This window comes from Leopardus geoffroyi, chromosome C1 (assembly GCF_018350155.1).
Source record: "Leopardus geoffroyi isolate Oge1 chromosome C1, O.geoffroyi_Oge1_pat1.0, whole genome shotgun sequence".
NCBI classification, from domain to species: domain Eukaryota; kingdom Metazoa; phylum Chordata; class Mammalia; order Carnivora; family Felidae; genus Leopardus; species Leopardus geoffroyi.
In genome coordinates this window covers 96124432-96147791 of record NC_059328.1, presented here as the reverse complement: position 1 = coordinate 96147791, position 23360 = coordinate 96124432, and the positions used below count along the sequence as shown (strand labels likewise).

General features: G+C 35.7%; 1 protein-coding gene across 5 annotated transcripts in view; it reads left to right on the top strand.

Annotated features, from left to right (window-relative positions):
* ST7L (suppression of tumorigenicity 7 like) overlaps positions 1-23360 on the top strand; it is an 82986-nt gene that overhangs the window by 6213 nt on the left and 53413 nt on the right. For all 5 annotated transcript variants that reach the window (XM_045478666.1, XM_045478664.1, XM_045478663.1 and 2 more), the window contains exons 3-7: positions 850-1012; positions 3054-3108; positions 6466-6581; positions 12805-12883; positions 22503-22657. In XM_045478666.1, the coding sequence (XP_045334622.1) occupies positions 850-1012; positions 3054-3108; positions 6466-6581; positions 12805-12883; positions 22503-22657 (568 nt within the window). The remainder of the gene's footprint in view (positions 1-849; positions 1013-3053; positions 3109-6465; positions 6582-12804; positions 12884-22502; positions 22658-23360) is intronic.

The following is a 23360-nucleotide window of genomic DNA, read 5'->3' as shown; positions in this document are numbered from 1 at the left end:
TCGAACTCACAAACCGTGAGATTATGACCTGAGCCAAGACCAAGAGCCAGACACTTAACTGACTGAGCCACCCAGGCACCCCTTGATTACTCTTTTTATAACAGTGATAAACCATGAAAACAGAAAGAAGTGAATATCCTGATTTTTAAATGGTTCAACAGGAGAATCAACCTCAACCTACATTAATTATACTGCCAAATACAGAGTAGTACTTCATTGTTCAAAAGGCACTTAAAATTCTTGTTAACCATATTTAATAGATAGGATATTGAGGTTCTGAGGGGCTAGAGGTTAAGTGACTTGCCCAAAGCACACAGGTTGACTGGGAGTCCAATGTGGTCTCTCTAACCTTAGTCCAATGCTTAATCCACCGTGCTAATTGTTTCAAAATTGTTTATCTTTTCATTATGCTACAGATAGAATAAAATGACAATGTGACATATCAGAATTAGATTACTTACAGATTAAATGCTTCTTGCTTGTGTGTGTGTGTGTGTGTGTGTGTGTGTGTGTGTGTTAAGTAATGTCTGTAGCCAACATGGTCTTAAACTCATGACCTGGAGACCAAGAGTCACATGCTCTGCCAACTGAGCCAGCACCCTTGTTTCTTATTTTTTAATGTTTCATTTATAGATATATTTCTTATAGTTTTGCCTAAGCTTGTCTAAATTTCATGACGAAGTTGTACTTTTACCTGACATATATTATTGGAGAATCTTGTGTTTGGCTTATTTTTTGGAGGGAGAGTGCATTTAGTGTGCTGAATTAAATAGGAACATCTTGAAAGATGTTTTAATTTGAGCTCATATTTCTGGTGATCAGTTCTACTTTAAGGATTTTTTGTTATAGATGTTTGAATGGTGGTACTTCCATAAGCATGGCACGTCTTTTATTGAGCAAGTATCTGTGAGCCATTTGCGACCTCTGATGGGAGGAACGGAGAGCAGCATTTCAGAGCCAGGTTCTCCTTCTAGCAACAGAGAAAGTGAAACCAGCAGACAGAATTTGTCAGGTAACTCTTTAATATGTTTTCAGAACCGTATGGTTAAGATTGTGTTTGTCTATGGGAGACAGAAAACTCACAACAGAGAGAAACTTATCTCTCATGAAAATATAGGTCATCTGTGGCTGATACGGAGAGCAATGATCAGATACTCAGTCTCCCATCTTGTTAGCCTGCCATCTCCAAATGAAGTTTTTCCTTGTGGTCCAAGACTGTTGCTCTGGTTTCTACCATCATATCCACATTCCAGTCAGCAGAAAGGAGACTAGGCCAGTAGGCCACCTTTTCCCCCTATTCAACCCCACAGCAGCCAAGGATACTCTTCAGAGTGTTACATACTATTTCAACTTACTTCCTACTGGTCAGACCTTTGCCAAATGGCTGGCCACAAGTAGCTATATAAGGCAAGTGAGAAATTGTTAAACGTTTTCTCGGTGTACATATGCTCAACTAATAATTAGGAGATTTTATTACATAAAGGAAAGAGCAATTAGCCATCTCTGCCAACATAGCAAAGTTAGAAAAATACTTTTTCTTCTTGATATATTTATAAAGACATCAGGGGCGCCTGGGTGGCTCTGTCGGTTAAGCGTCCAACTTCGGCTCAGGTCATGATCTCATGGTCCGTGAGTTCGAACCCTGCGTCAGGCTCTGTGCTGACAGCTCAGAGCCTGGATGGAGTGTGTTTCAATTCTGTGTCTCCCTCTCTCTCTGACCCTCCCCCATTCATGTTCTGTCTCTCTCTGTGTCAAAAATAAATAAACGTTAAAAAAAAAAAAAAAAAGACATCAAAATCTCAGTTATTCACATTTGGATACCCCATTGTCATACTTTAATTGTAGGCTGTTCTTTTATATGTAACCAGTAATACAAAGTAAATATCATTAATGATATACAGTTATGAAAGTAAAAATTTGAGGGCCAGATAGAAATAATATTTTTTGGATTATTGTTCCTTTAATTTGGTATCAGTAAAATTCATATAGTGGGTGGATAGGTGTTGACCCCTTTTTTCCTCTTTCATAAAATAATTACAGAACTCCTAAGAATGAGATATATTGAGATGAATATGACATAGATCTGTCCTCAAGAAGCTAAGTCTAGTATGTAAATAATTAGAACAATAATATATAGTCTTACTCCCTGTTGTAGGATTGAGTATATCTTTACATATGGAGAGTGAAGACACTCCCTACCTTGCACTCTAGCCTGTGTGGTTTTATGATATTTCCTCTTCTTAGAACGTTCTTCATCCAGCAGCCTTCTACTCATCTTTTACCATGATTCAGTGTCAGTTCAAATGTCACCTCCTTTCTAAAGCCTTTTTTAATTTATTAGAAAAATTTAATTACTTTCTTTTTTTCTTAGAACAAAATATATCTCTACTATAGCACTTATCACACAGTTTAGATGGTAGTTTACATGACTGGACTCTCATGTGACATTCAATTCATTTAAACAAGTTAGTTCCAAATGTTGCGCTAGGCTCCAAGAATACAAAAATGAATAAAGTTGTAAGAGCTCATATTTTATTTTATTTTTCTTTATTTTTTTTAATGTTTTTATTTATTTTTGAGACAGAGAGAGACAGAGTATGAGCAGGGGAGGGGCAGAGAGAGAATGAGACACAGACTCTAAAGCAGGCTCCAGGCTCTGAGCTGTCAGCACAGAGCCTGACGTGGGGCTCGAACTCATGGACTGTGAGATCATGACCTGAGCCGAAGTCGGACGCTTAACCGACTGAGCCAACCAGGCGCCCCAGAGTTCATATTTTAAAATGAAAAAAACTGAAAACCAAATGGATAATCACATTGTAATATGGTAAATGCCATAATTGAATTATGAACTAATGTCATGAATGAACTATGAACTATGAACTATGTCATGTATGCTGCATGACAGCAGGGGTGATCCAGGCCGTGTTCATCTTTGTGCTAACTGGCTAGCACTGTGCATAGCATACAGTGACTATACAATTAATGTTGGTGAAAGTAAGATTTAACTGCATTTGATTAACCTAACTTCCCTTTTCTTTCCCTTTGTTTTTTAGAATGCAAAGTATGGAGGAACCCTCTAAATCTTTTCAGAGGAGCAGAATATAGGAGGTATTACATTTTGCTTTCAGTAGAATTATGGCATTAGTTTTAGAGTAAAAAGTATTATGGAAACATTTGTTTTATAAATATATCACAGCTCTTCTAGTTGGAGACATTGATACATAAAAAGGTAAAATGATGAGCCCAAGGTTTAGTTGGCAGCATCTTCACTGTATTTACATTTTTTTAGATTATTTATTTATTTTGAGAATGTGAGCAGGGGAGGGGCAGAGAAAGAGAGAGAGAAAGAGAGAGAGAGAGAGAGAGAGAGAGACTCAGACTCCCAAGCAGGCTCTGCACTGTCAGCACAGAGCCCAACACAAGGCTGGATCTCACCAACCATGGGATCATGACCTGAGCCGAAATCAAGAGTTAGAACTTAACCGACTGAGCCACCCAGGTGCCCCTGAAGATTTTTTTTTATTAATTTAAGTAATTTTTACACCTAACATGGGGCTTGAACTCGTGACCCTGAGATCAAGAATTGCATGCTCGTCCAACTGAGCCAGCAGGCACCCCAAGAAATTTCTTATCTTAGTATCAGGAACACTTATGCTTCCTTTTTTTTTTTTTTTTTTAGTGTTTGTTTGTTTATTTATTTGAGAGAGAGAGCACGAGCAGGGGAAGGGTGGAGAGAGAGGGAGACAGAGAATCCCAAGCAGGCTCCATACTATCAGTGCAGAGCATGATGCAGGGCTTGAACCCACGAACCATGAGACTATAACCTGAGCCAAAATCAAGAGTCAGGTGCTCAACTGACTGAGCCACCCAAGCACTCCATGCTGCTGCTTTTTTTTTTTTTTTAAGTGTATTTATTTATTTTGAGAGGAAGAGAGCATGAGCAGAGGAGGGGCAGATAGAGAATCCCAAACAGGCTCTGCACCATCAGTGTAGAGCCCAATGTGGGGCTTGATCCTACAAACTGTGAGATCATGACCTGAGCCAAAATCAAGAGTTGGATGCTTAACTGACTGAGCCACCCAGGTGCCCCATTGTGCTTCTTTTTGAATGATTAGTTTCTCTTAAAGTCTAAACTGTATTGATGATCATTGTGTGGATTTAGAAAGCTTAAAGTCCTATTGTAGCCAACCGTTAGCAAAGGTACAAAAGTCTGGTATGTATTTCAATTAGCTTCATTCCAGGCTCCACTGTATGGCCCAATTTTTGCTTTTACTGAGTCTTTTTTATGTGCTTCTAATTAGGGCTATTAATATTGTACATTATATTTTAACTGCTTTAAATCATTTTGGGAATAATGTAGATCATTAATAAATATTTTTTTATGATTTTACAATAAGTAGCAAAACTTTGCTGGGGTGCCTGGGTGACTCAGTCAGTTAAAGTGTCTGACTCTTGATTTCAGCTCAGGTCATGATCTCATGGTGGTGAGATCGAGCCCTGCATTGGACTTTGTGCTGGTTGCAGAGTCTGCTTGAGATTCTTTTTCTCTCTCCCTTTGCCATTTCCTTGCTTGGGCATGTGCACTCTCTGAAAAACAAACAAACGAACAAACAAAAACAACTTTGCTAAGTGAACAAGGATCTACTTTTTCTTTTTCCTTTATGATAATTTCTCAAAAAATAGCTAAAAACTTTAAATAGCAATGTAATTTATACTATTAAATTACTTAAAATCTTTGATCATCTACACATAAATAACACTTATAATATACTTTTAAACTGCTTTTTTTTTACATTTTAAAATGTATGCATATTCACTGTAGAAAATTGGAGAATAAAGAGATGCATAAAAAAGAAAGTAAAAATCACCTTTTCCTATCACTAAATGATAAATGCAATTAGTATTTCCATTCAGTCTCTCTTCTATATGCATGTATAGAAACAAAACTTGAATATCACAATGTGTATATAATTTTACATCCTTTTTTTCTAACACATGAATTTCTCACAGAACCTTTTTATACAGGAATTTCTTCAAAAACATGATTTTATTCTATTCTGTTATATGGAGGTACCATACCTTACCTACTGCTCCCTATCTGGGTCACAGATTATGTTTCACTATCAACATTTACATTAGAAGGGTATCTGTATATATAAATATTTAACTATGATAATTAAACACCTATGATTACTTCCTTAGAGTTGATTTGTAGTACTGGGGTTCCCGAATCAAAGGGTGTGAACAGGTTGTCTTCCTGTCTCTTCTTTAGTATTTTCTTTTTTTAATTATGGAGATTTTCAAAAATCAAAAAAGTAAAGAATGGTATGATAGAATTCCATATACCCATTTCCTAGCTAGATGTGAATATTTTTAAGACTCTTAATAGATATTACCTAATTCATTTTTGGAAAGATAAATGTGTATGACAATTTATATTTATACCAGCAGGATATGTGTGAGTCCATGTTCCATCTCATCCTTGACAATGTGTATTTTCCAATTTATTTTAACAGGTGAAAAATAAAAATTTGTAAATTTAATTCACTATTTGTTCATTACTAATGAGATTGGACCCTTAAAAATATATTTATTAGCCAGTTTGGTAACTTGCTATTAATTATTGTGGGTTTCAGGGGGATAGGAAAGTTTAAATTTCTAATTTAGTAAAATCTGGAAAAAGTTTCTATTTATTTTATCCTTTTCAAGTCCTTTGCTGTTCTGATAATCTCGTAAAAATCCACCTATGTTTTCTTCTAGTTTCTTTGTAGTTTTACTTTTAATAATTGTAATTCACTGAAAGTTTAAGTATATTTAGTAAGGTATGTATCTTAAGTCAAATTGTTTTATCCCTTCACATCTAATTTAGAAGCACTAATAGTCTAGCCTTTTCCGTTTTTTTTTTGTTTGTTTGTTTTGTTTTTAATCCACATCCAAATTAGCATATAGTGCAACAATGATTTCAGGAGTAGACCCCTTAATGCCCTTACCCACTTAGCCCATCCCCTCTCCCACAACCCCTCCAGTAACTCTCTGTCTGTTCTTCATATTTAAGAGTCTCTTATGTTTTGTCCCCCTCCCTGTTTTTATAGTATTTTTGCTTCCCTTCTCTTGTGTTCATCTGTTCTGTATCTTAAAGTCCTCGTATGAGTGAAGTCATATGATATTTGTCTTTCTCTGACTGACCAATTTCACTTAGCATAATACCCTCTAGTTCCATCCACGTAGTTGCAGATGGCAAGATTTCATTCTTTTTGATTGCTCCCTCTTGGTTTTTGATGTTTTATTATCATATTCGAAGTAGTTTGTATAAGTTTTCTTTTATTTTTCTGATTATAATAAACTTTTAAAACATTCTGAAATAGAATTTGTAGCAATATATTTTTGCATTTTAAATAGTGTTTGTTGTAGCAGATAGAGGCTCTCTCATGTTCAATTTACATATTTTCTTGTATTTTGGTAAAGATACACTTGGGTGACTGGTAAAGAGCCACTTACCTACTATGACATGAATTTGTCAGCTCAGGACCATCAGACCTTCTTCACCTGTGACACGGACTTTTTACGTCCTTCAGACACAGGTATGTGTCATATCTGTTCATGGGGTAAACAGTGGTAATGAAAATTGTTTTAAAAGCTCTTTAGAGTTGCTTATTAGAATATACAAATTTATTTGGCTTGGGGTTGTTTGCATCATTGATAAGAGACCCAGATTAAATTGAAACGAATTATGAGTGTACATTAACTTGTTACACTACCTACCCTTCTTATAAAGAATTTAAGATATTTTATAAAAATATGAAATCGCTTCTTTTGTTACCTAAAAAACGTTTCAGATCAAATACAGCAACTGCTCATGGGAAATTAACACATGAAATTATACACATAAAGGAAGAGTACGACAAAGTGCAAACACTGGGGCATGGCATGTGGATTAGAATGGAGTATATTTTACCCTAGTCATTAGTTAGGGGTGCATATAAAGTAGTGGAAGATCATAGAAATGTCTATATTTAGGTGTCTCAGTCTTCTCTATAGAAGACAGTAATGAGATTCTTAAATGCATGGTTAAAGACAGGGACCTTGGGGCGCCTGGGTGGCGCAGTCGGTTAAGCGTCCGACTTCGGCCAGGTCACGATCTCGCGGTCCGTGAGTTCGAGCCCCGCGTCGGGCTCTGGGCTGATGGCTCAGAGCCTGGAGCCTGTTTCCGATTCTGTGTCTCCCTCTCTCTCTGCCCCTCCCCCGTTCATGCTCTGTCTCTCTCTCTGTCCCAAAAATAAATAAACGTTGAAAAAAAAAAAAAAATTTAAAGACAGGGACCTTTATCACAACTATTCTTTTACTTCAAATGCTCTCTCCCTTCTTATCTATCCTCCTACTTTTATGCTTCCTGCTTTTATCCTTCAAGATCCAGTTAAAAGTCACATTCTAGAAGAACCCTTCTCTGGCAACTCCAAAGTTAAACACTTTATTCTCTGTAGTTCTATAGTCCATGCCTCACTGAAACAATTCTAGTTAATTTATTCAACCACAAACATTTACTTGTTAATTTTGTCATGTTGCTTCAATGTTTATCTTCCCTAATAGGGTATGAAACTTTGGAAAGCAGGGACTATATTCTCATCATCTTTGAATCCTTATCATCTAGCACATTGCCTGGCATACTGTAAATATTAATATTTATTCTTTGATGAAAATATGAATGAATGACCTTGGTGTCACAGATGTCTTAAGCAATTTCACTAGTAATAGCTAACACTCATATAGCACTTATTATGCACCAAGCACTGTTCTAAGCAATTTGTATAAATGTTCTGACTTAATCTTCCCAATCATTTTATGAGTTAGGTACTTTTATCAGCCTTGGAAATAAAGGAATGGAGGCAAAGGGAATCAAGTAACATGCTCTAAGTAACCTAACTAATAAATGATAAAGTTGGGTTTCAAATGCAAGTCTGACTCTTAACCACTATACTACTGCTGCTTCTATTCACCACAGTGATAGGCAGATGAAAATCAACAACAACAAGGGTCTGAAAAATAGCCAGTTTTCCAGCATTAAAGTGAGTTCTTTGTGATCTATATCTGCTGGGTTAAATATACTAAGGGTAGATAATAGCAGGAAAGCCAAGCATCTTTGGAATGGTTACATAAAGTGGTTTAATTGCAAATAGAAGAAAAAGAAATTGCTTTATGTTTATATGCTTAGTGTTTACATTAATGGCAAAAGTGTCATATTGGGGGAATAACAGAAATGGAAACTAGTATTTTATGTTAACTTTAAAGACTTCAAGAAATGAAGGCTTCACCTCCTTCTCACAAGCAGAATTATAGACATTGGTGGGCTTTGCAAATAGCAACCATGGCTATCCACTAAAGCTGTGCTCTTAGGACATTTTTGCTCACATACCTCCTAAAGGAATTTTGAGAAACTATGTATCCTTTCACACATTTTTAACTTGATATCATAAGATTAAATATTGTAAAGAATATAATTTTTGACATGTTACAGACAGTTAAAAATAAAACTAGATTACCCTATATTTGGATATATCTCAAGTAATCTAATGACTTGATACCCACCATTATCCATTGAAAAAGACATGAATTAATACTCTTTAGCAGTAGAAAATTTTATAAAGTCCGTTTTCTTCTTGAACTCATCCATTTTACACCTCTAATATAATTTTATTATAATTATTATATACTTGAGAATCTTTTATTTATCACACATGCTTTTCCACCATAAAAATTATTTGCATAAGTTTCTTAAAATTTAAATTTCCTTTGATCATAAGTTCTAAATGATAGCATGTACTTTAATTATATTTTTTGTCAAATCCTTAGAGCTACATATTTGGCTTTTTTAACTTTGGAAAATGTCCTCCATATAACCTAATTGGCTGGGTGAGTTCTCATTATCAATTCTATCAACCAAACCAGACTGACTTTCTGACAGAGAAGTCTGACTTCATTTTTCAAGTCAAATAAACATGCTAACATGCATCCCTATGACAGCCATCTCTCTTCTGAATTTAGATTCTAAGATAGAAAGATAGATAAGTCTTGGAGCTTTGCCTAGAGCCTATCACTTGGCCAAAATAAGATTCCAGTGCCTTTAGTATCCTTTACTAGTGCCCCCTTTGCTTGCTGTGAGGAGACCTCCCCTTAGGAGCAGCACATTCTTTGATAGTAAGGGGAGAGCAGTGCTGATAAATGGAATTGATAAAAATTGTTTTCACTCTCTCCCCACTACAATATACTTGAATTCAGAGCATCCAGGGGCCAGACTACACTTAGTTCTTTTTTTTTTTTAATTGTTTTAATGTTTATTTATTTTTGAGGGGGAGAGGGACTGAGTGTGAGCAGGGGAGGGGCAGAGAGAGAGGGAGACACAGAATCTGAGGCAGGCTCCAGGCCCTGCACTGTCAGCACAGAGCCTGATGCGGGGCTCAAGCTCACGAACGGTGAGATCACGACCTGAGCTGAAGTGGGATGCTTAACTGACTGAGCCCCAGGGGTACACTTATTTCTAATGCCTAATTTCATTGTTAAGTAGAAGGAATCCCCTGACAAAAAATGGCTGCCCCTAAACCCAAGCTTTGAATTGTCCTTTTTGGTACTTGCAGATGTTTATACTCTAGAGAATGCACCTTAGAAAAATTCAGGATGGGTGAAAAAAGCCTTTCTTTTGTAAAGGAGAAGAGAATAAATATATCTTTTGGGGAGTGGGGAAGCAGATGTTGGGTAGGAAAGGAAAACCAGCATGATGTACAGACCACTCAGAGAAACATTCTTCAAGTAGATCAGTTCTAGAAAAGAGTCATATAAAATTGAGACTTTATAAATTGATTCTCTTAAAACCATGCATCCTATTTTGGTCCTTGCAAAGCTTCATGTACTTCTAGAGGTATGCATACTCCCAGCTAAATGCTGAGCTCAAGGACAGACTTTTACCTGTGAATTGATCCATACTGATCTTTTCAGACACTCACATAAAGGTAATGATTTATATCTGTAGTTTTACATTAAAAAAACATGTACATATGTGATGTGACAAATTTCTCTTGACTATTGTCATCAGTTACTAAGTTAGTAGATTCTGTTCTCTTCCTATTGACTTGTTTACTTAAGGCAGAAAACAAATATATTCTCAGGGCCAGTCAGCACTGTTTTGGTTTTTTAAAAGATTTTATTTTTAAGTGATCTCTACACCCAGTATAGGCTTAAACTCACAACCCTGAGATCATGAGTTGTATGCTGCACTGACTGAGCCAGTCAGGTGCCCCTGGCTAGCAGTGTTTTTTGAATAATTTGTTTTCATGGTATTTTCAACACTTAACAATCAGGAGATTTGATATTAAAACCCAGGTGTACACTTGTTACAAGTTGGAAAATATGGCAAAACTGGACCTGCATGTCCACTTGGCAATAATCAGTTAGACCTTTTAGTTTACATATTTTTTTCTGCGTGGTCTTTGTAGGCATCTACATTTATGACTCCTGATCTTGAGATTGGCTCTTCTCTTTTCTGCTTGATAGTATACTGGAATGTTATTTAACTTAAAAAAATAGATTAAATTGATTGAATTGCTAATTGCTTGTGTTATTTTTTTGAGCATGTCAAGATCTCTTAAAGAGGACAGTTGAATACTAAATCAATATTTTCCTTTAAATTACTCCTAAGCCTTTTTTAAAGAAAGAAATACACATTTTTCTTCTTATGCTTTATTTCGCCTTTCCCTTTTAGCTTGGAACTGCATTGGTTGTGAGGATTAATCTTGAAAGGCTGGATAGAGCAGTTGAAAACATAATAAGAATAAGAACAAATGCTTAAAGGTGGATCATATGACCTTACTAGAAATAAAAGAAATGCAGGGGCGCCTGGGTGGCTCATTCGGGTAAGCAACTTCAGCTCAGGTCCTGATCTTACAGTTCATGAGTTTGAGCCCCGGGTTGTGCTTCCTGCTGTCGGCACCAGAGCCCACTTAAGATCTGCTGGCCCCCTGTCTCTCTGCCCTTCCCCCTGCAAAGAGATGCAAATGAAGATGAGATAGTTTCCACATATTAAATTAGCAAAATTGTTACTACTCAGTGTTGCTAAGCAGGGAAACTGTCTCTCTCTCTTTCTCTCTCTCTCTCTCTCTCAATCTCTCTCTCTCTCTCTCTCTCTCTCTCATCCACTGCCTGAAAGAATGTAATTTAATACAATCTTATTGAGAAGAGTTTCAGAGTGTATATCCAACCATTTAACCAACCATTCCGCTTCTAGAAAGGAAATACTTGGTCAGATATGCAAAAGTAGATGTTGAAAGATGGTTATTACAACATTTCTATAATTAACAAAAAAAATTGGGTGTAACTTCATAATCAAAAGAATTGCTTAAATAATTCCAGTATACTAGAATATCAAATAACCATTTAAAATGTTAATAAAGATTCAGCATCAAAATTTGACTTGTAAATATCATGTAACTTGAAGAAAGCCCCATCATTAAAACTGGCAAGTCTAATATTAGTCTTTATTTTTATGTAATATTTTAATGTTTCAACAAAATGCTATTCTCTTTTTTTTTTTTTTTTTCTTAATGTTTATTTCTGAGACAGAGACAGAGCATGAGTGGGGGAGGGGCAGAGAGAGAGGGAGACACAGAATCCGATGCAGGCTCCAGGCTCCAGGCTCCAGGCTCTAGGCTCTGAACTGACAGCACAGAGTCCGACATGGGTCTTGAACTCATGGACCATGAGATCATGACCTGAGACGAAGTTGGTCACTCAACCGACTGAGCCACCCAGGCCCCCCAACAAAATGCTATTCTTTACCTGGTTATTATCAGATGGGTGCTGACTTGCATCAATTTGTCAAGTTCAGGAAACATTAGCTGTCAGCCAGATGGTGACATATTTGATATGAGAAATGTATTTTTGTTACACAAGTAGAATATATTGTCTTCTTTTCTAAGCCAAGACTAATATTTTGTTTCCAAAGGAAAACTCAAACATTTTCCACATTATTCTTTCTGGACAGTTGTAGGTTTTGTTCCAAAAGCAACATTCATAGATTCTCTATTTTTCTTATCAAACTTGAAATAGGCCAGATAGTTTCATGAATATACTTTGTTTATTTGTTTATTTAATTTTTAGAAACTTATTTTTTTGGCATGAAATCTTATTTGGTATTTATTACTATGAAATTTTCATTTTGGTACAGTAATTGGTAGCAAAACTAATATTGTTATTCTAGAAAGATCTTCATTTAGGCTTTGTTGAATCTTGGTAGAGACTGACATTTTCCACAAATGGACAATATTCTAAATTAATTACTTTTTCCACCTTTTTATACAAAATTCAAATTCAAACATTGTTCCTGCATTGAATCATTGGTTAGACAAAGCCTTTTTTTAAGTGTTTTGTATATTTTAACAGTTCCATAGACTGTTTGCAAAGTGATTTAAAAAGTAGAATATTTCATATTGATTATAATTTGATGTCACTCAGACTCAATATGCATTTAGAAATATAAATGTTCATGTATAATAATGATGCAATCAAATGGATTAAACACTTTATATGTTGTTACTTAAATCAGAGAAAGAATATATTTTTATTGTATGTGAAGCTTCCAAATTTAATGCGAATTTCTCATAAGATTAATGTGAACTAACACCCCAATTTCTTGTTTCTTATGTTTAAGAACATGTTATTTAAAGTTTTGTTTACTTTCATAGCTCATTCTTCATATGTTTTGAGTAAGATTATTTATGTTTACCATCTCATCTACTTTTTGAAATATTTTTCCTACAGTTATGCAGAAGGCATGGAGGGAAAGAAATCCTCCAGCTCGAATCAAAGCAGCCTATCAAGCTTTAGAATTAAACAATGAGTAAGTTTGAAATATATGGAAAGTAAGTTTGTTTTGAAGGAAACCCAGGCAAATGATTTTATGTTATCTTTTGTCTGTTCCTAAAACACTTGGAGTCATTACCAGTCCCCTTATTTTGCATACTAGAGAGAAATTTTGCAGTGTTCACATCTGTACTTTGCTTCCTAAATTACAAACTTATCTATGCTTTTGAATAGAAATTATCCTAGAAATACTTTTTAAATGGAGAATGCTGAACTAATTGGTTATAATACTTGATAGTTAAAGAGTACTAAAATACTTATGCCACCTGTATTAATTTTGTTTTTCATTTAAGTCATTCATTTAAAGCATTCATTCAGTCCTGAGAACTTTAGTTGCTAATGGGATTGGAGGCATGAGAAGAGGATTCAAAATAAATGATATGTAGCTCTAACTTTTTTTCATGTTAAGAACATTTATTTTTTATAGCTCTTTGTATCAACTCTACATTTTGAAAAGGCAAAATGTAAAATCATAATATTTAAGTGGGGCAGATCAGTAAGTGTTAATCTTATACTGAATAAATGCCAGGAATAAAAATACACCCTAGTCAGGGTTAATCAAGAAATGCTTCCTGAATAACGTGAATTTAACATTGTCCCCTGTATCCTGCAACAAGATATATTATCCTTATTAAGAAGACCTTTCCAAGGTGGAGCAAAATCACAGTGTGGGGAACTCCAAAAGCAGTGAATCAGCTTTATTGAAACCCTAGAAACTAATCAAAAGTTTATAACATCCTGGAGAATGCATAATCAATTAAAAAAACCAGCCGAATTTCTATAAGAGAGCATTGTGGTGTTTTAACTTACACTGACCCCATCCCCCACTCCGTAGCTCAGTGGGGCAGCCTTGAAGACAAAAAGCCTTCATTTTGGGTATAGGTTCCAACTACCAGAGGAAGTGGAATGGATTTTATTCTTAAAAAATTGTGATTGTTTATTTTGACCTGTCTGGTGTTCCCTGAAAGACCAACTTAAAAGGCTTGTCTTTATTTGGGTTAATTCTGAACTCTCCCAGCATTGACACAGCTACACTGGGGGGCATTTGTTGAAAACGTTTAAAGGCAAATGCATTAGTCCCTGCTGCCCTGGGGGCAAGGGATAACAGCTGGGGCAAACAATAGACAAATCAGAAAGCTTGTGAGGAAAGGTTGGGGAATTAGATACTTTAGGAAGTAAAGGCTTTCAAAAGCTCTCACATATTCCTGGGAATCTCAAACGTCCCACATATACCTAAGGTTGGGCATATTCTCAGAAAAGACTTAAGAAGGCCCTAAGCTCTGTCTAAATGTCAGGTTCTGCACAAACAGAAAGTAAAGGCTAAGGCAGAATTGTATGCCTGACTGAATGTTGAAGGTGTGCCCCAACACACAGAACCAATCTGCAAAGACTTGGTTTTCTTGTTTTGCTTTTGGTTCCAGGTATTTAAGGCAGTCTCTATCGCATCACTGGCTGATAAATAAGGCAACAGAGCAGAGGCTTCACTGGTCATATATGATAAAGAATACAAACTTCATAAAATTCAGAAAAGTCACTAAGCAAGTAAACAACTGCAACAGGCAACAACAGCAAGCCACGGGGAGGAGGGGGAAATCTGATTTCTAGAGTTGCTAGATTATGATATTCAAAATTTGTAGTTTTCAACAGAAAAATTACCAGACATAGAAAGAAACAAAATATATCTCATACAAAGAAAAGAAAGGAAAGGAATGGAGACTGTTCTTGAGGAAGCCCAGACTTTGGACTTTCTAGATAAAAACTTTAAATCAAATATTTTAAATATGCTCAAAGAGGTAGAGAAAGCCATGTACAAAGAACAAAAGGAAATCATGAGAAGAATGTTTCACCATTAGAGAATATCAATAAAGATCCCGAAATCTAGAAAGAAATCTAGGGACAAAGTCGAAATAAATCTAGAAACAAAGACCAAGAAACTCAGTGAACCCCAAGTAAGATATAATCAGAGACATTCACATTGAGACCATAGACAAGGGGAGATTACTGAAAGCAGCAAAAAAGAAGTGACTCATCATGTATGAGGGATCTTCAATAAGATTAACAGCTGATTTCTCATCAGAAACCATAGAAGCCAGAAGGCAGTGGGATGACAAAGTCAAAATTCTGAAAGAAAGAAAACTGTTAACTACAGACTCTATATCCAACAAACCTGTCCTTCAAAAATGAAGGGAAAATTAAGACATTCCCAGATGAACAGAAACTGAGAGTTCATTGCTAGTAGACTATAATTATGCAAAATGCTAAAAGGAGTTTTTCAGGCTGAACTTAAAGGACATTAGACAGTCTTGACTCTACACAAAGCAACAAAGAACACCAGTAAAAATAATTTCATAGGCAAATATAAAAGTTAATATATTTTGGGTTTGCAATTCTTTTTTTTTTCAATATGACTTAAAAGACAACAATGTAAATAATTATAAATTTATGTTAATGGACATACAGTATATAAAAATGTAATTTGTGACAATAACAGCATAAGGTGGGGGGGAAGGAGCAAAATTTTGTACACTATAGAAACTAGGTTAGTATTAATTGAAACTAGATTGCTGTAAATTAAGAAGTTAAATATAATTGTTAATTGTTAATCACCTAAAAGTAACTAAAAAACATAGTAAAAGAAGTGACAAGGAAATCAAAATGGTATGCTAGAAAATACCTAACACAATTACTTCAGGAAATAAGGACAAAAAAGGACATATAGAAAACAAATAGGAAAATAGTAGAAACAAGTCCTTCCTTTCCATTAACTACTTAAATGTAAATAGATGAAACTCTCCAGCGAAAGGCATTTTTTGGCAGAATGGATTTAAAAAATAGTTAAATCATATGCTGTCTATAAGAGACTCATTTTAGACAGACACAGAGAAGTAGAAAGTAAAATTATGGAAAAAGATTTTCATGCAAATAGTAACCAAAAGAGAGCTGCAATGGCTAAACCAATATCAGACAAAATAGAGTTTAAGACAAAAAATATTTTTTTTAATTTTTTAATGTTATTTTTGAGAGTGGAGGGGATGGGCAGAGAGGGAGGAGGCCAGAGGATCCAAAGCAGGCTCTGTGCTTACACGGAGAACCCGATGTGGGGCTTGAACTCATGAACCATGAGTGACCTGAGCCAAAGTCGGACAATTAACCAACTGAGATGCCCCAAGACAAAATTTTTATGAGACAATTACATTATCTAATGACAAAAGAGGTTCAGTTTATTAAGAATACACAACAATTTTAAACTTACATGCATCTAATAACAAAGCCCCAAAATATATGAAGCAAAAACTGACAGAATTGAAGGAAGGTAATAGACAGTTCAACAATAGTAGTTGGAAACTTCAACATGCAATCTCAATAATGGATAGAATAATTAGACAAAAGATACACAATGAAATGAAAGACTTGAAGAACACTATAAACTAATTAGACCTAACAGGGGCGCCTGGGTGGCGCAGTCGGTTAAGCGTCCGACTTCAGCCAGGTCACGATCTCGCGGTCCGTGAGTTCAAGCCCCGCGTCAGGCTCTGGGCTGATGGCTCTGAGCCTGGAACCTGTTTCCGATTCTGTGTCTTCCTCTCTCTCTGCCCCTCCCCCTTTCATGCTCTGTCTCTCTCTGTCCCAAAAATAAATAAACGTTGAAAAAAAAAAAAAAATTCTGCCTAATTAGACCTAACAGACATCTGTATAGTACTCTACCCAACAACAGTGAATACATGTTCATCTCAAGTGTACATGGAACATTCTCCAAGATGCATCACATATTATGATATAAACAATTCTCAATAAATTTCAAAACATTGAAATTAAACTATTCACTGCAACCATATTTTCTAATAAAATTAGAAATCAATAACAAGGAAATCTGGAAATTCCACAATATTGGAATATGTGGAAGTTAGACAAGTTTTAACCAATGGGTCAAAGAATAAATCACAAGGAAAAAATCAGAAAATACTTTGTGATGAGTGGAAATGAAAGCACAACATACCAAAACTTATGAGACACAGAGAAAGCAGTGCTCAGAGAAAAATTTATAGCTGTAAACACTTGCATTAATAAAAAAAGATCTCAAATCAATAACTTAAACTTTATACCTTCCTTAACAAATGAGAAGATGGGGGCGCCTAGGTGGCTCAGTTGGTTCAGCAACCGACTTCGGCTCAGGGCATGATCTCACAGTTCGTGGGTTCAAGCCCTGTGTTGGCCCCTGTGCTGAAAGCTTAGAGCCTGGAACCTGCTTTGGATTCTGTGTCTCCCTCTCTCTCTGCCCCTTCCCAACTCCTCTGTCTCTCTGAAAATTAAATAAACATTAAAAAAATTTTTTTAAATGGGATGGGGGATGGGCTAAATGGGTAAGGGGCATTAAGGAACCTACTCCTGAAATCATTGTTGCACTGCATGCTAACTAACTTGGGTGTAAATTTAAAAAAATAAATAAAAATTTAAAAAATGAAAAAAAGAAATGAGAAAATGAAGAGCTAAATAAACAACAAACAGAAGGCAGTAACAAAGATTAGAGTGAGATAAACAAAATAGAGTAGAAAAAAAGAATGAAGCCAGAGGTTGGTTTTTTAAAAGATCAACAAAATTGACAAACTTTTTAGCTAGACTAAAAAAGAGATAAGACTCAGATTACTAAAACTAAGAATGAAACGGAGAACATTACTACTGACCTTATAGAAATGAAAAACATAAGAGAATTCAGTGAACAATTATATGCATACAAATTAGATAAATGGACACATTTCTAGCAACACAGTACCAAGACTGACCCAAGATGAAATGGAAAATCTGAATAGACCTGTAACAAGTGAAGAGATGGAATCAATAATTAAAAAACTTCCAAACAAAGGCAACCAGGACTAGATCCCTTCACTGGCAAATGCTACCAAGCACTTGAAGAAGAAATAACACCAGTTCTTAAACTCTTCAAAGAAATAGAAGGGAAGTAACTCTTCCTAACTCATTCTGTGTAGCCAGTATTGCCCTCATACCAAAATCAAACAAAGATCACAAGAAACAAAAACTATAGGTTAATGTCCATTATGAATACAGATGCAGAAATCCTCACCAAAATACTAGCATGGAAAATCCAGCAGCATGTCAGAAGAATTATATACCATGAACAGATGGGATTTATCCCAAGAAGGCAAGGGTGGTTTAAAATATGAAGATCAGGAGCTCCTGGCTGGTTCAGTCAGAAGTGCACGTGACTCTTGATCTCATGATGTGTTTGAGCCCCATGTGGGGTGTAGTGATTACTTAAGTAAATAAAACTTAAAAAAATATGGGGGCACCTGGGTGGTTCAATTAGTTAAGCATCCAACTCTTGATTTCAGTTCAGGTCGTGATCTCACAGTTCCTGAGTTTGAGCCCATGTCAGTCTCCATGCTGATGGTGTGCAGCCTGCTGGAGATTCTCTCTCCCTCTCTCTCTGCCCCTCCCCTGCTCTCCCTCTCTCTTTCTCTCAAAATAAATAAACTTTTTAAAAAATATGAAAATCAGTCAATGTAAGATACCACATTAATAGAAAAAAGAATGAGAACCACATGGTCATCTCTATTGATGCAGAAAAGGTATTTGACAAAATCCAACACCATTTTATGGTAAAAACACTAAAAAAAAAAGGACAGGAATGGAAGGAAACTTCCTTAAACTGCCACTTCCTGCCACTTCTATTTAACATTGGACTGGAAGGGTTAGCCAGTGCAATTTGGTAAGAATGGGGGAGAAATGGCTTCCAAATCATAAAGGAAAAAGTAAAACTTTATTCACAGATTACATGATCTTATGCATAGAAATCCCAAAGAATCCACATACAAAAAAACTGGTGGAGCTGACAAAAGAGTTCAACAAAGTTAATTGTCTATAGGACATAAAGAAAACAAATAGGAAAGGGCAGAAACAAGTCCTTCTTAATGTCTGTCATATATCTGTACACTAATAGTAGATAGTCTGTAAAAGAAATTTGAAAAACAATTCCATTTATAATAGCATCAAAAATGGTAAAATATTTAAGGATTAAATTTAACCAAGGAGTGCAAGATTTGTACACTAAAAATGACGAAGTATTTTTGAAAAAGTTAAAGAAGACTTAAGTAAATGGAAAGACATCCCATGTTCATGAATTGGAATACTTAATATTGTTAAGATAGCAGCACTCCTCAAGCTGATCTTCAAATTCAGTACAATTCCTGTCAGGATTTCAGTAGCCATGATTATGAAATGGACCAGCCGATCCTAAAATTCACATGGAATTGTAAGAGCCCTCAAAGAGCCAAAACAATCTTGAAAAAGAATAAAGTTGGAGAACTCACTTCCTGATTTCAAAACTTACTATGAAGCTGCAGTAATTAAATAAAGATAGACATCTAGGTTGATGGAATCAAATTGTGAGTCCAGAAATAAACCCATGCATTTATGGCCAATTGATTTTTGTGCCAGGACCATTTTTTAAAAATGTTTATTTATTTATTTTGAGAGAGAAAGAGAGAGAGTGAGCAGGGAAGGGCAGAGAGAAGGGAGAGAGAGAATCCCAAGCAGGCTCCATGCTGTCAGCCTAGAGCCCAATGTGGGGCTCACTCTCACAAACCATGAGATCATGACCTGAGCCAAAATCAAGAGTCTGACACTTAACCAGTTGAGCCACCCAGTGCCCCTGACAAGGTTGCCAAGACCATTGCGTGGGGGAAAGAATAGTTTTTTCAGGGGCGCCTGGGTGGCGCAGTCGGTTAAGCGTCCGACTTCAGCCAGGTCATGATCTCATGGTCCGTGAGTTCGAGCCCCGCGTCGGGCTCTGGGCTGATGGCTCAGAGCCTGGAGCCTGCTTCTGATTCTGTGTCTCCCTCTCTCTCTGCCCCTCCCCCGTTCATGCTCTGTCTCTCTCTGTCCCCCCAAAATAAATAAATAAACGTTGAAAAAAAAGAATAGTTTTTTCATTAAGTGATACTGGGCAAATGGATAACTACGTAAAAAAGCAACCCTTACATCACATCATAAACAATTAAAAATTAATCAGAAACCTAAATTTATGAGCTAAAACTATAAACTCCTAGAAGAAGAGAGGGTCAAATTTTCAAGACTGGATTTGGCAATGTTTCTTAGATATGACACCAAAAGCGCAAGCAACAAAAACAAAAACAAAAAAATTAGATAAATTAGACTTCATCAAAGTTAAAAGCTTTTGTGCATTGGAGGATACTATCAAGAAAGTGAAAAGACAACCCACAGAATGAGAGAAAATGTTTGCAAGCCATATTTGATGAGTCTAGCATCCAGAATATATCAAGAGCTGTTAACAACTCAATAACAAAAAGATAACCCAATTAAAAATGAACAAAGGATTTGAATAGACATTTCTTCAAAGAAGATATATAAATGACCAATAAGCACATGTAAAGGTGGTTGACATCATTCATCACTAGGGAAATTAAAATGAAAGCAACAATGAGATGTCCCTTCACAAGATGGGTGTAACAAAAACCTCCAGAAAATACCAAATGTTTGCAAAAATGTGGAGAAATCAGAACCCTCATACATTGCAGGTAGGAATGTAAAATGGTATAGCCACTGTGGAAAACAGTTTGGCAGTTTGTCAAAAAGATAAAACTAGAACCATCATATGCCCAGCAGTTCCACAGCTGGGCATATGCTGAAGAGTACTGAAAGCAGGTGTTCAAACAGAAACTTTTAAACAGATGTTCCCAGCAGTATAATAGCCTCAAACTGGATCCAACCCATATGGCCATCAGGTGATGATGAATGGATAAACAGAATGTGGTGTATCTATACAATGGAATATTATTCAGTCATAAAAAGGAGTGAAATACAGCCACATGCTACATGAATGAATCTTGTAAATATATTAAAAGTCTGTGGATGACATACTTTAAAATGGCTAATTTTGTGATGTGAATTTTACATTAATTTAAAAAAAAGCAACACTCCTAATAATTATTTCAATATTCATAAAATTAATTTCTATATTAACATGTCCATTAAAAATATTTTTGAACAAATACAAGAAAGCTCTGAGAGGAAAGAACTTCTTTTTATCATATAGCTATGCTATAATTTAAAATTATATTCATATTTTGATTCTACTCCAATTTATACCTATCTAGATCTTTTAAAAGTGCTTTTGTTATTTAAAAGCATTTGAATTATGTTTAGAATGGCAGTTTGGGAGCCTAGCGTTTAAAGCAGCAATATATCTAATGCTTCAGAGAAATCTAATATAATATAATAGCAAAATGTCTGTTGATGAGTGAAATTATCATATAGTCAATTTAGTGTAGTATTTGAAGGATGCTGAAATAGTCCAATTTCCATTTGATACGTTCAAAAGATCCTTCTTGTCTCCAGTTGTTTGATAGTTACCTTGCCATCATTTTTGTCTTATGCCTGGTCTTGTAGTTTTACCAACAATTTCTCTTCTCTTCCTAAATACTGTTCAATAGAAACATAACATGATCCATATAAGTAACTTTAAATTTTCTGGTAGCCAGATTTAAAAAGTAAAAAGAAATAAGTGAAATTAACCTAAATAATATATCTTCTTAAGCTGTATTCAAAATATTAAAATATTATTTTAACATATAATCAATATATTTTTTAAATTTTTAAAATATTTTATATTCTTCCAAGTCTTCAAAAGCTATTGTGCACTTTGCACTGACCTCCCATCTCAGTTCAGATTAGGCACACTTCAAGTGGTCAGTAACTACATGTGGTAATGACTACAGTACTTGACAGTGCAGGCTTAGATAACTAGCATATTGTCTCCAGGAGAGATGTACTTGCTGTTTCTGGAAATGGAAAGGAAACTTTTTCTCTTTTTTTGCCCCCAAACAAGTTAATTTCTCTTTATTAGCCAGCTTTTGACTTAATTGATACAAAGAGAAATCTTTGTGTTTCAGTAGGGTGAAGAAACTTAGAGTGAGTGTGGGTGTGACAAGTATGAGCAACAGTGCAGGAGGAAAGACTAGAATTCAGACCAAGGGAGTTTTGCCACAACATGATTGTGGTTAAGTCTAAGAGAGGATGGGGTAGCATGCAGAAGGAAGGCTCAGGGTTGGGAAAAAGGGCTATTTCTGGAATGATCTGTTTCTAAGTCATATGTTAAAAGTGCCTAGTTGGCTGTGGGACTTTCTTCTCAATCTTCACCATCTTCCATACCTGCCCTCATTAGATCGATATTAACAGTATAGAGTGGCTAAGAGTAGGCATGACCACTAGAATGCATAGTCCCTTGAACTGCTTTCTACATAATTCTTTATATATCTTACTTTCTTACCCCTTTCCCCAAAGAAAAATATGGGACAAACAGAGAATGGATATAGAAGTAAAATAGAAAATAAAGAGGAGAAAGGTAGGAAAGGAGAAAAATTGTGGAAACACACAAAAAATATACCAATATACCCCTAATAAATTATAAAGTACTGAGTGAAGTTTTCTTTTTTTCCTCCAAGAGATGGAAAGTCTAGGTAAAGGTAGGGAAATGTGATGCAGAACAAAGGGACATATCCAAGAGAAAATACTTGCCTTAACCATTTTACTTAAAATTGCCTTACTTGCTTTCTTCATAGCTGTGCCACTGCATATGTTCTACTGGCTGAGGAAGAAGCAACAACTATTGTGGATGCTGAAAGGTTATTTAAACAGGCACTCAAGGCAGGAGAGACAATTTACAGGCGGTCACAGCAGTGCCAGCACCAAAGTCCTCAGCACGAAGCTCAACTGAGTAAGCAAATCTGAACTGATTTTACCTTTTAGCTCCTGAAATTGGCTCATTTATGTTTAAGACACAAACAACAATAAGTAAAAAAAACAAAAACACACAGAAAAAAAATCCTTACTATTTCGAGGTTAGCTTCTTTTCAGAAGAGATAGCTAATGTATTCATAATGTCTGCAAGCCAGCAAGACAAATATGCATTAGCTAGAGAATGCTTACAGAAGGGAACAGATGTGCTCTGGTTATTGAGAGATGTGCTGCTCTTAGACTTAACAGTAATTTATTTCATGTGAAAACTGGGTTGGTCATTGGAGAAATACAGCTCAAAAATATTCAAGATTCAGGAGACCGTTCTAGTAACGATAAGCAGGTATTACCTTTATCCTCACCCTTACCCCAAGCAATGGTGAAAGTACATCATTTGGTTTGCTCTTCAGACTGTATGTATCTCCACAGAGTGCCAGGGAGTCAGCCCTTTGGTATAAAAATTCAGCCTTACCCTTGGTATTGATTCTTTCTTTGACTTTATGATGTGTTTGAGAGCCTATGGGCCATAGCAACTGAAATTCTTTCCACTCTTAGGGATACTCTCTCAGCTGTGATTGAGATACTTCCACCAAAGATGTTAGAATCTGTAGTGCTGTTGCTTCCTGCTATTTTTTGTGGCCAGAGCATTTTAGTTTAATGATTTTGGCAGATTATGGGCAATA